The sequence below is a fragment of the Camponotus floridanus genome, unplaced genomic scaffold (genome assembly GCF_003227725.1).
Source record: "Camponotus floridanus strain SB8 unplaced genomic scaffold, Cflo_v7.5 scaffold45, whole genome shotgun sequence".
In the NCBI taxonomy this organism is placed as follows: Eukaryota; Metazoa; Arthropoda; class Insecta; order Hymenoptera; family Formicidae; genus Camponotus; species Camponotus floridanus.
The window spans coordinates 243,926-256,341 of NW_020229603.1; the positions used below are offsets into that span (position 1 = coordinate 243,926).

At 39.1% G+C, this 12,416-nt stretch overlaps 1 protein-coding gene across 4 annotated transcripts in view; it reads right to left on the reverse strand.

Annotated features, from left to right (window-relative positions):
- Positions 1-12,416, reverse strand: part of LOC105249329 (SET and MYND domain-containing protein 4) — a 103,624-nt gene that overhangs the window by 14,163 nt on the left and 77,045 nt on the right. For all 4 annotated transcript variants that reach the window (XR_003123275.1, XM_020026949.2, XM_011254702.3 and 1 more), the window contains one exon: positions 5,328-5,455. Coding sequence is in view for 3 of the 4 variants with exons in the window: in XM_020026949.2 (XP_019882508.1) it covers positions 5,328-5,455 (128 nt within the window). In the remaining variant the exon portion in view is untranslated. The remainder of the gene's footprint in view (positions 1-5,327; positions 5,456-12,416) is intronic.

A 12,416-nucleotide genomic window follows, 5' to 3' on the forward strand; every position in this document is an offset into this window, starting at 1 on the left:
AAACATCCCCATATACAGGGATTCGCACATTTTTTTCAGGCGATGAAATAGCGCATCTCCGCGCTCTTTTTTCCGATGGTATCCGCGATCCAGATCGAGTTCAGGCTGCATCCAGATTGAATTCGATCTGAACCAGTTTAGCTTCAGTCGGAACCAATCTGAGGATCCACAGAAAATACAAGCGTATGTTATAATCACCTTTTGTTTTTATCAAAATAACGTAATGCGAAGCGATGATGTGGAAATGTGACGCAAGAGTCTCTCGCATCACATTACATTTTTTTAATTATATTTAAAATTTTATTATTCGTTTTGCATACGAGATTTTTTTCGACGCGTCTAATGCACGCCAGACGCTAATACCTCGAACAAAACAACAAGAGACGCGGGATCGATAGCCGCCAGAGTGACTTGCCAGATTAAGCTCGTTACTCGGTATCGCGAATTATTCTTGCCGGGCGTTTGCAAACTATCAAGGATCAATACTGCTCGCGCGCATAGTTCAGTCCTAATGCAACTTGCCAGAAGTTTCGGGGGAGAATCAAACGTAAAGCCCGTACACCGATACCACGAAGAACGAGGTAGAGAAAGAGGGGGAGAGGGCGTTAATCCGACCATAGAAACTCGAATCCGCCACTCGATATGGAATAAAGCGCGCGCTTTTGTCTCCCGCTTCTCTCGGCACCGCTCGTATAAACGTCGCACCGTTTTGAGACTCGACGTCAACAATCGGTTACCCTTCCACCGTACGTCATCTGGATGAGTGGCTGGATATTCGACTGTCAAACTGAGTTACCGAACTATGGTCGACAATTTTTAATCGGGAATACAGGACGGATGAAAGAAGAAAATCCGCGGAGAATTGCAATTTTTCATCAACCTTTTTTACATCCGACCGCGGTATCGAGTTTTCACATTGTTAACCGCACGCGTTATCTGCATCGTCAAACATATCTAACAAATAGACCCTAGAAATACATCCGATACATCTTCGGAGAATATCCAAGATATTTTTTGTTCTCTATAAAATCGACGACAATAATAAAAAAGAAATTCACTGCATTTTCAAGTATCTTTGTCGATATTTTTTATTAAGATACAGTTTCGATCTTTAATTCCCTTTACACGCAATTTTAAAATGTACAGACAATCATCTACAAAATTTGCAGCTACAATAATAATACTTATCGTTCGAGATGTGCTTCATTTTTCACGCGTATCGCGATATCGACTTTCATTACGAGGGAATCTCGTGAATCAAGCAATCGTGGTGTGGAGAAGCTAGCTGGATCACTTCCGGCGATCGTCTCTTGCCCACCGGAAGTCGGAAAGCCGCGCGAAAGGAAGAAGTTTCTCACGCCGAAGGGAAGGATGGGCAGGGGAGGGAGGTTTACCAAGATCGAGGGTAACTGTGTCCGAAAGAAGAGAGGAGAAAGGCTAGAGGGATGCGAGAGGGAGTCGATTTTCCGGAATTCGCGAGTCCAGGCACGCGTAGGTTCGCGCGATGCGGTGCATCGGCAATAAAGTTTCGTGGGTTAACGCGGTGCAGGTACGCTCGATCTACTAAGGCCGATAACTCGATTCCCCATCGATCTCAAAGTAGGAGAGAGGAAAGGCTGGAGAGACACGGTGTCGTTTTCCGCAGAGGGAGCCCAAGCTTCGCCTCGACACGCTTCCGCGGCATTCAATTTGCTATTCTCCCCCGTTCCCGACACCGTCGTTCCCCCTAGTTCCCATCGACGACGGCGACGACAACGATGCAGCTTCTTCAGGAACAAATGAACGAACGAACGAACGATGCGAACGCGGTTAAACGCATCCGCGGTGAGCGCAGTGAGTGTGAATCGATAAGATATCGAGGAGTAGATCTGTCGTAACCGTAAAACGGAGAGCTTTAACCGAGTTGCCCTCCGCTCCAAGGGTTACGCGAATGGAATTACGAGTTGTGCGATCCATGTCGCAACAGGACGAACGCAGCTCTCTTGCTTGTGCGCAAAAACAGGGAATGAGCTATGAGCTGGAGATTCTATGTGGAAATGAATTATTCGAATCCGCCGCACTTTGACATCGCGTTACACAATTTTTATCGAGCGCTCGAAAAGTACACAGTGAAAAAATTGTGCGTCCATATGTTAAAATTTCTTGTGTTACCACGTTTTGATTAGTATTTTAAAATGTATTTTAAAATGTAAAATTAACATACAACCTATATGTTATTATTTTTACAACGTTTTTATGTGTTACATTTATGTCAACTTCATAATTTAACACTTTGTATATAGTATGTCTCTTAGAAATGGAATATTATTTTGAGTATTTTTAATATAATCATTTTAAACAATCAACATGTCTCAAAGTCAGTTTAACATTCTAAAAAAAGTTAAAGTGAATCTTCAAATAATCTTGAACTTTGACATAGAGAAATAACCGAATTTATTAAAATCAAATGTTTCTTACAAATAATTTAAATTAAAATAATTACTATTATATGTTAATATCCTCAACATTTCTTACGAGTTATTGAAACTATTTTTTTCATGTAATTTTTAACTTGTATGTTATTTTTACACTTAAAGTCATAATAACAAAAATTAATGTAAAGTATCGTGTGAATTATTTAACATTTTTAGTTTGTCAATAAGTAACATACACAGAGAAAAATGTATACTGTATTCAAATAAATATTATTTATTTTAAGTATATCATAAGTTTGTACCATATATCCGCAAATATAACATAAATTCACCGCAAGCATTAAATTGAATATATTCTGAATTTTAGTAAGTGCAGTATTTTAGTCTTCAAGAATATTAAATTAAAACAAAAATTTGGTTTGCTTACTACAAGAGTTGACGTAAAATAAATTTGATTTCTTTTTAAACAACTTTACAATATTCTTGAAGAGAAAATAAATTCTTCTTTTGAGTACATGATAATAAGATTTTCCAACACTTGTGAGTATATTTTAAGACTATTATTAAGAATATATTCTTTGTTGAAGAAAACTATTACTTAAAAAAAGAAAAATAAATTGAGTAATCGCTTTTCTTGACAGTAGAATGATATTTTTCTCTGTGTACGACGAATGAGTCATTTTAATTTAAAATTTAGAACGGACTTTCTGGGACATATGAAATATAAATAATTATATGCTAATTATATAATAATTATATGCTATAATTAACATTTTATTTTTTACTGTAGATTGTTCGGCAACATTGCGTAACAATTACTCGTAATAAACGATCGCAATTTTCGCGACTGACATATTTCCAGAACCGATAAATACCCCTCTTTGATCGCGGTTAAATCGCGCGAGCAGGGGAAGAGGGGTTGTAGCGAAAAATGGCGGGACAAAGGGAGGATGCGGCTTGCGGAGTGACGTTAAATCTATCCAGAGAGTGGTTGCCGGAGAAATGCGATGGATGGTGAGAATGCAAGTTTACGCGACGTCACGGAGCGCGGGGGTCTTAAGCCGGGTTTCGCGAATCACATATTTTGCGGGGCGACGGCGGCGGTGGCTGCTTTTGTGCGACGCGGGAATCGCGCTTGCCGCCACGACGGTGAATAGGATTTTCGCCGACAATGCCACGACGACTCTACCACGGGGCGAAACTCGATATCGTTCGTAAAGTCACTGCGCGCGCCGCAGAATTTCTGCAAAGAATACGTGCCTGACTCATCGCACCCCGCTCACCCTCTCTCTCTCTCTCTCTCTCTCTCTCTTCCTGTCGCACTTGCCGCAACCGCATGTGTTTATGACGCGCGGATTGAACGAGACGTAAAGGACGCGCGGTCTGGTGCATGGGCAGGTGTATTCTGCGAATGCACGTAATTAACTCAAGGAGAAACGCGATTCAATATACTCGACTACTCGCGCCTCGAAATATCGAGTATCTGATCACATTGTGCTTCGTCGCGCGCATTTCTCTTTCCGTATATGCGTGTATGCGTGTATAATCCTCGTCGTTTGTACACGTTCACATCCCTTCCGAGTGATTTGATTTGCGTTATTCGATGTTATCTGCTTTCGTTTATCGATAATATCGTCGGTGCTTCGATAGCGTATCCAACGATTAAAGCTAATAGTCGTTGTAATTTTTGTTATATATCAAGGAACTCCGCCCCTTCTACAGCGGGGGTGCTCCTTATTCCACTCGGCGTGTTCGAAAATGACATATCCCGAGAAGCCATCTCTAGTACAGTTTCTAAGGGAGTCAATAGACGCGAGACAATACCGAGGAGCGCATAATCCGAGAATGGTTCCTGCATTTTGAAGTCGGATACACGGGACAGAGAAGAACGGTATTGCGCACGCGACATTATTACTCCGCCTTTATTGCAGATCTCTCGACCTCTTCATATATACATCTCTCTCTCTCTCTCTCTATCTCTACCTCTCTTATACACGAGGCAACGATATTGACGCCAATCTTGCCTCGCTAACCTCTCGTTATCCCCGCAGATTACACTTAAAACCACGTCCATGATAAACATTACACGCCTTGCGTAATACTATTCTCGCAAGTATGACTCTTAATGTGTCATATGGTGCAGTAATGTTTTACCATTTTGAGGATAATCAGCTTAAACACCAAGCTCTCTGAACTCGTGCAATTTGGACAATTTTCTCAAATTTTCAAATATTTTTTAAAATTAAAATACACACTACGGTCTTATAAGTATGAAAAATTTTAGAAGATGATTCTTTATTGAAAATTGAGGAGTTTTTCATATAAATATATGAAATATATACTCCTGCATTCTTCCCTGTGGAATTACACTCCTCCAAAAATGGGAGTAAAAATTAGGGTTTATTTTTTAGGTTTCTATTATAATTTTGTTTTGTTCCAATTTTCGTAACGTATTTTCGTAACGTATTTTTTTTTTCTTGTAAATTACTGAATTTATGAAAAAATAAAACAAATAAAGTTTCTAAATAACTCAAACTTTTTAATGTATATTTTTAGATGATCATATTCCGGCCTATTAAAAAATTTTAATAAAAAATTGAATAGGGGTTGCTAGTTTCATTCTCTTATAACAATACGGGAGGCTGAAAGAAATATTAATAAATAACCTTTTTACTATTAGAAAATATCCACCTAATTTCATTTCTTTAACTTGTTTCAAATTTGAGAAAAAAATAAAAACCTAATTTTTACCTCCATTTTTGGAGGAATGTAATTCCACAGGGAGGCATGTTGGAGTGCAAGTTTATACGAAAAACCCCCCTCAATTTTCGACAAAGAATCATCTCCTAAAATTTTTCACACTTATTAAGAAACATCCTGTATATATGCACCTCTCTCAAAAATGCAACGTACCTTTCTGTTCATTCAAGATTAATCGAGTCACCTTGTCAATGTTATTGACGGGATCGACGAGCACCAGAGACTTCTCGTTGACTTTTAAGAAACGTTCGCATTCTTCCCTCTTTCGTCGAAGCTCCTGCCTGTAATAATAGAAATATAAATAAATACAGAGACCCAATGGTCATTCACTCGTGCCTTTCTCTCTCTCGCTCGCGTTGCGCTATTTCGTATTACTCATTAGCCGAGTTTAAGCGAGTTTCCCGCACGGCTCTGTATTGTAATTAGCGAAACATTTGCAAGTCATTTACAACGAATGGTGAGAAGGCGTAAGAGCGTTATGAATATTCCATCCACGTATGTCCCGACGTGCGTCGCAGATAGCGCGATATGTACTTCCGGAATAAACACTCGCCAAACCCTCGACGAGAGCTTCAAATTACTATCTTCTCGAGTTTCACGAAGTAGACGCAAATACTACAGAGTTTCGCGACTACCAGAGATATCCTTCTTCACGGTGTACACGCAATACATATTCGGTGTATGGCAATCTATACGATAGAATGTTTGATGCGACGTAAGGATATACAAAGATCGCGCATACATGTACATATTTAAAGATCGATACAGAGAGATTTGAAAGATATGTATTTGCACGTATAGTAGCTATTCATAATTGAAAAGCTTCGCAGTAAACTATTGCAAATTTTCACCGGATGATGCTTTATCGGAAAAAAATGCTGCCGCGATTTATAAAAAATATCATATGTATATTTTTAAAATACGCTTGAATAATGACGAAATCTGAATAAAATATAAGAATTTAAAAATATTTATTATATTCTGCAAAAAAATAGTAAACAAGCGATTTTCACTAAATTTGCATTTTTCGATGCGGACAAAAATTATTGTTAGAGAAAACTCGCGCGTATCCACCGTTTGCAAAACTGCAACTTCCCGCTGCGTATACGTAAATTTCTTGCAAACCGAAGAAAGCAACGATATAAATCGTGGCAAAAGGAAAAGGCTTTCGTAACAAAAACAAAAATGGAAAAATAATAGAAGAAGAAAAAAAAAAGACAATGCAACGTGGCAAAAGGAAAGCCGCTTGGAAATTACAATATTCATTTCGATAAAGGAAAATGCCATGCTTGTACGCTATTCTCCGAGTCCAAGGATAATTTATTACGTCAGTGTGCAGAAAATTATCCCGCTTTTGCGCCAACTGACACCTTACTATAGATAACACATCCAACTACAATGAATATACAGGGTGTCTGCTAAACATGCGACAAAAATTCAGGGGGTGATTTATTGGGTTATTTTAAGACTTTTTTGTTATCTGATTTTCGAAAAAATGCTTTGTTTCGAAAATAAAAGCAATAAAAGTTTTTTGATCAATTTTTCGAAAAAATGCTTTGTTTCGAAAATAAAAGCAATAAAAGTTTTTGACAAATTTTTTTTTTTTTTCTTGTAATTTTCAATAATTTTGTTAAAAAACCTGTATCGCCTGTTATCTATGGAATAAAAAATTGGTCAAAAAACTTTTATTGCTTTTATTTTCGAAACAAAGCATTTTTTCGAAAATCATCAGATAACAAAAAAGTCTTAAAATAACCCACTAAATCACCCCTTGAATTTTTGCCGCATGTTTAGCAGACACCCTGTATATGTTTATGATAATGAAATAAAATATTTGTCAATATCTATTCAATTAAGACCTGATACTACCGATAATTAGTGACATCATTATTTCATAATGTGATTTAGTTGGCGAAAGTATGCTGACAACGAAACAAAATCGGGTGAGTAATCAAAGTGGTTGGGTAAACCGGGCGAAACATAATTCTAAATGATAAAATTAACATTTATTATAATATCATTAAAAAAGCTGCGAATTCTCGTTATGCATAAAATTGGTAGTCCATTTTATCACTGGAAATCCATTATATCGCTCCACTTTCTTGTCTTCGTTAAAATTCTAGCAAATTTTCTCTCTCATAAAATCTATATTCTTCGGTAAAAAAAGAATTCTTTTCCAATATTTATCCAGTATTTTAAATATAGAAAACACAGATATATATGTGCATCGCGTGTAATAAAAAACCGGATAATAAGTAAAGTATTTTTAGCCAATATATATCGCTGCAAAGTTTTTAAGTCTAAAAAAGACGCGATTGAACCGCTTCTGAAAGGGGTTATTCTATTATATTTTGGATTTTTGCTATAAAACTGTTTGGCGCGCACGGGGCGTATGGCGCTGACGAATGGGCATCGATGATATCCGCCCCCGGGCGGATCTGGTATCAAATATTATCCATTATTAAACACTACACACAGAGCAACAGGCCCGTAGCAGCGCGCGTCCGTCAATTTTTCAATATTTTTCTGGCTTCGAACGTCAGAGCGCGCCGTCACTCATCCCACTATTGTAACGACGGTGTATCGGGATAAATTCACGCGTTACCTTTGTGATACACGGCGCGATACGATACGATATCATTCACTCGCCCGTGTAGATTCCCCGGTGTCGCGTGTCGGATTTTAAGCATATCACTTTTAGTTCATAATTATAGAAAATGTACAACCGGGTCGCGCGCATTATCGGATATATATATTTCTGTAATCGAGCTCTTTAAATATTTTCTTAAATTCGACAATCGACTCGAAATTAAATTAAAAGCGAAATGTCACGTATTTGCATCTATTTACAACTCGTAATACCTGAAAATAGTACATATGCGGATCTTCGAGTAATTTTTCCTCCGAACTACTATTTTTCGCGAAAAACCATTGGAAATGTCGAAGGAGCGCGCTCTGATTTTCTGACTCGTTGCAACGCGCGGTGACGTAATATCGGCGATATTTGGGGATAAATAACGCCGATATACGCCGACATTTCGGCGGTATCTATTGTCGGCAAATAAATCGGAGAGAACTTTTTTTCACATCGCGCCCGAGAAAGAACGGACGGTGCGTTTCGCGATTTTTGCGGTCGCTGGAAAAATCGCCGACGATTGTCGAATCATCTCACGATGGAGGAGGAACAACGTAACTCTGTTTTTCCTATAAATTGAATTCGGCGCACGTTAAATATTATCGGTTATTAAAAGCGTCGTTCTTTACACACACGTGTGGGTGCGCGTGGGCGCGCGCGAGCGCACAATCTGTCGATATTTTTCTGCTCCATGAGTACTCACTTTGGGAATCTCTGTCTCTCTCTTTCTCTCTCCCATTCTCTTTTTGTCTCCCACCGTCCTGCTTTGCCTGGGTTAATTCCGGGGTTACTCGGTAGGGAAGGTCGGCAGTGTCGGCTTCCAGATCATAGCCATGCAATATATAGATCCAGAGCGACATATCGATCGATGTGGACGGGAGCGGAATAATAATTTGCACTGTTATTGCGAACCTATCGGATGAAATCAAACCGGGCCGGCGCGTTCGTCCTCTTGTTCCCTCTTTCCCTGCATCTCTCTGTGTCCTGATAGCGAGCCTGTCTCCCTTTCTCTTCGGCTCCTCTTGTTCATTATCGCCACCCTTCGCTCTTTCGGCCCGACCGGCCTCTCCTTCTCCTCCGTTCTTTTGAAGGTAGAGTAAATGCTTTTATTGATTCCTTCTCTCTCTTTTTTCCCCTTCCTTGTCTTTTTCTGCACTCATCTCGGAACGTACACACGTTAGGCGCACGCTTTGTTCGGCGGATGAGTGGAGCAGCTACGAATATGCGAATGACAAGTGGCAATCGATTGGAACTCATCGCCTTCTCGGCGGCGCCCATCTTGTTGACGCTTCCAAAGACGCTTCGCGTCGATAGAAAAATACTCTCGACGTATATTTGCCTCACCGTAATGGCTTCATCGTTGTAGACGTAATGGCATTCTCGAGACAGCCGCAAGCGAGAGACAATTCCGCATAATCTCGTGTGACGTATTCGATTTCCTTTAATGTCCTGATTAGACTATAAATCACTGTTTTTTTGTTAAAATTTAAAGGATAAATTTTCAATTTTTTTTTCAAACATTATTCCACTAGAAATTTGCAATATATTTATATCAATTGTCATTTTCATTTATAATATTCATCGTCGTGTAATTTACATTTCACATGTAAAAGATTGTTAAATAATTGATCAATTTCGCAAATAATTTTATACACAATTTTGATATTATTCTTGAAAAATACCAGAAAGGCAGGGATTACCAAAACTGTGAGCAATCCGGGATTGACGTGAAGGGAGCACGGGTGTATGATATGGTTTACTTGAAAAACTTTTTTACTGATAACATAGCTAGCGGGCATTTTAAATAATCCTTCTGGACGCGGATATTAAATTTCTTACCGTGGTTCGCGGTGAGCGTGGTGGATTCCGTGGCAGTCTGTTTAAACGGTACACTTTGTCCGCAAGAACCAGAATTGCTGCGGTATTATATATATATGTATATATCGTGGTCCCGTGGCTGTTTAAACTCTAATCGTGAGTTTCGTAAGAAACCCTTAAGGCTAATTGACGTGACTTTTTCGACCATGGTATTATTTTACTTTGAAAGACGCGGCGACCATCAGACTCTCGATATCCAGCAAATCGATCGCGTTGAAAATTAATTTCGTTGTGACTTTCGAGAAAAAAAAGAGACAAGTAATAAAGCAGATATTTGTACAGAGAAAAACGATGGAAAATTTTCATCAAAAACGAGCACGAACATCAGGGGTCATTGTGAGAAAGATTACCTAATTAAAGCCGAGACCAACGACTGCGCGATCCGTTTGAACTTTCAATTGATCCTTTTCGAATATGAGTTTCATCATTAGCAGATTTACGTGATTTTGAGGAGCATAAATGTATTAAAAATGTTAACGGACGTTTTCGTAAAAAGTCTCAAAGTTAATAAAGTGGTGAACTTTTTTCGTACATGTCGGTCGTCGACTTTGGCACGCGCGATACATTAGAAAGGCTGCTTGCAAATAATGGTGGAGCTTTGAATTTTAATGCGCCGCGACGATGTCGCAACATCAGGCATCATTTTGAAGAGAACAATATTCTCGCAAGATTAATCGACGACACTAATAGTTACTCTCCCTTATCGTAATATTAAGTAGAAATGAAGTCTTTTTCTCCTTCGTATTTCATTTCTTATATATGTAAGTGTGTAGGGTTCGAACGACTCACTAGCTCGAATTAAATTATTTATTTCTACAGTTGTTTTTTTTATTTATTTTACTATAACTTTCAGTCAATCGATTACTAATCAGAAAAGTTTGAACAAAGTTTGAAGTTATTAAAGTCAATATAAAAGGATAATATTTCCATTTATATTCTTAAAAATAGCCTCATCTGTACAAGGTATGACAAAAATTATGAAATAACCATGAAGCGAGTAATCCTTCATGAAAAAAATATGAGGCAAAATTGCAGAATAGAATATTTTCATAAGAAATTGTGTCTCCAAAGAAGACGGCTTCAAGCTGTTGTGTATACGTTCATTTAGATAAGTGAGATACGCCAGTAGAAGGGGCTGGGAAAATGAGTCATCTTTTTGAAGGTACCCGCAATTGTATGGGTAATGAGCGCAGGACCGGCATTGTAATTGCGAGGTTAAAAGAGGACATTGCTCATCCACCGCGTACATGTCTGATTCCGAGCTCCTATTTATCTGATATAGAGAACGTATTCATCTTTCGTGTATGCGAGATAAGATGGGGATCACAGATACATATGTTACAATGAAAGCACAAATTTAATGTTAATGCACCAAGATATTCCTATTCATCTCGAAATTCTCTCTCTTCGATATAGTTAAAATTTAGCCCGCAAAGAAAGATACATGAAAATATGTCTTGGGCGAAATTGGTTAATCATTAATAATTATTGTCGAAATTTTTTGTGACAGAAATCGTCTTCTCGGATCATGAATTAAATTTAAAATCAAGAAAATTTAATCAAGCGACATATCTATCTCCTCAATATTTCTCTTGTTTCGACGTTAAATAATATCGCTTGGTATCGATTTTCCGATACATTTGTACAATCGGTACAAATCGCCCTTGGAAAGAACGATTCTCAGAGAAAATTATTTGCGTCGGATCGCTCGATGTCGGTATCAATGTCGAAATGTAGTCCGTAAAAATAATCTAGCCTGGGGCAGGTAGCGTTTGTACGCGCGCGACGTTTCTCTTTCCAGCGTTACGTTCGGATAGAAATATGGTCGATCCGGCAGCTATTTTCTCTGCGGTCCGGCTACATCGACGGGGGTGCGGCCAGCCACCTCTCCGGATTTTCTCCCGCTTTTCGCAACGCACCCCCTGTCCCCTGGCCCCCCCTTTCTCTCTCTCTCGCTACGGGGCGATACGAAGATCTACGAAAAGCGCGCGCCATTAATTACAACGTATCCAATTATTCTTCGTTACGCGGATGATACATCGGCCAACCGATTCCCATTTTATTATATTCGCGTCGAAGCGCGGCGCGCATCCACTATAATTCTTCCGCAATAACAATTAATATAACAATAACTAATGCCGCAACAATGGGCGCGAAAACGAGGTGTAGCGTTCTCGCGTGGTACGCGAAATGTCATCTGCTACAGGAAAAGCCCTATGGAGCTCGAAACGCTCGACGCGGCAGCTGTGGTAGTAAATAAATTTGAAAGAATCTTACTTTTTTTTCTTACGACGTATCTTACGAAGTTTTTAGAATTCTCCGTCTCTCTTTATTCGCATCTTCTTCCTCGACGTAGTCTTATATGGAGTTACTAAGAGATACCTCTCACGTATTTACATTATTTTCCATGACATTCTGGGATTGAAACCGAACCGGCGCCGCCGCGAACTTGTTAATTGCGGAGGGTTGTCTGATCAACGGACATAATGTTGAGTCATTGAGATGCACAACGGTGCTAGACGGTAGTCTAGCCGCGTCGGCGACGTCGAAACAAGACCACTTCACAGCCGTGACTAAGCAAAGCGGAGAATCAAGGCGGGGTTACGTCGATTACTTCATTAATTAACCTGGCCAAAGGTACTCTCGATTTCTCTCTCTCTCTCCCTCTCCCTCTCTCTTTGATTCTCCCTTTCTCTCTCTCTCTCTCTTTCTTTCTCTTTCATTCTCGT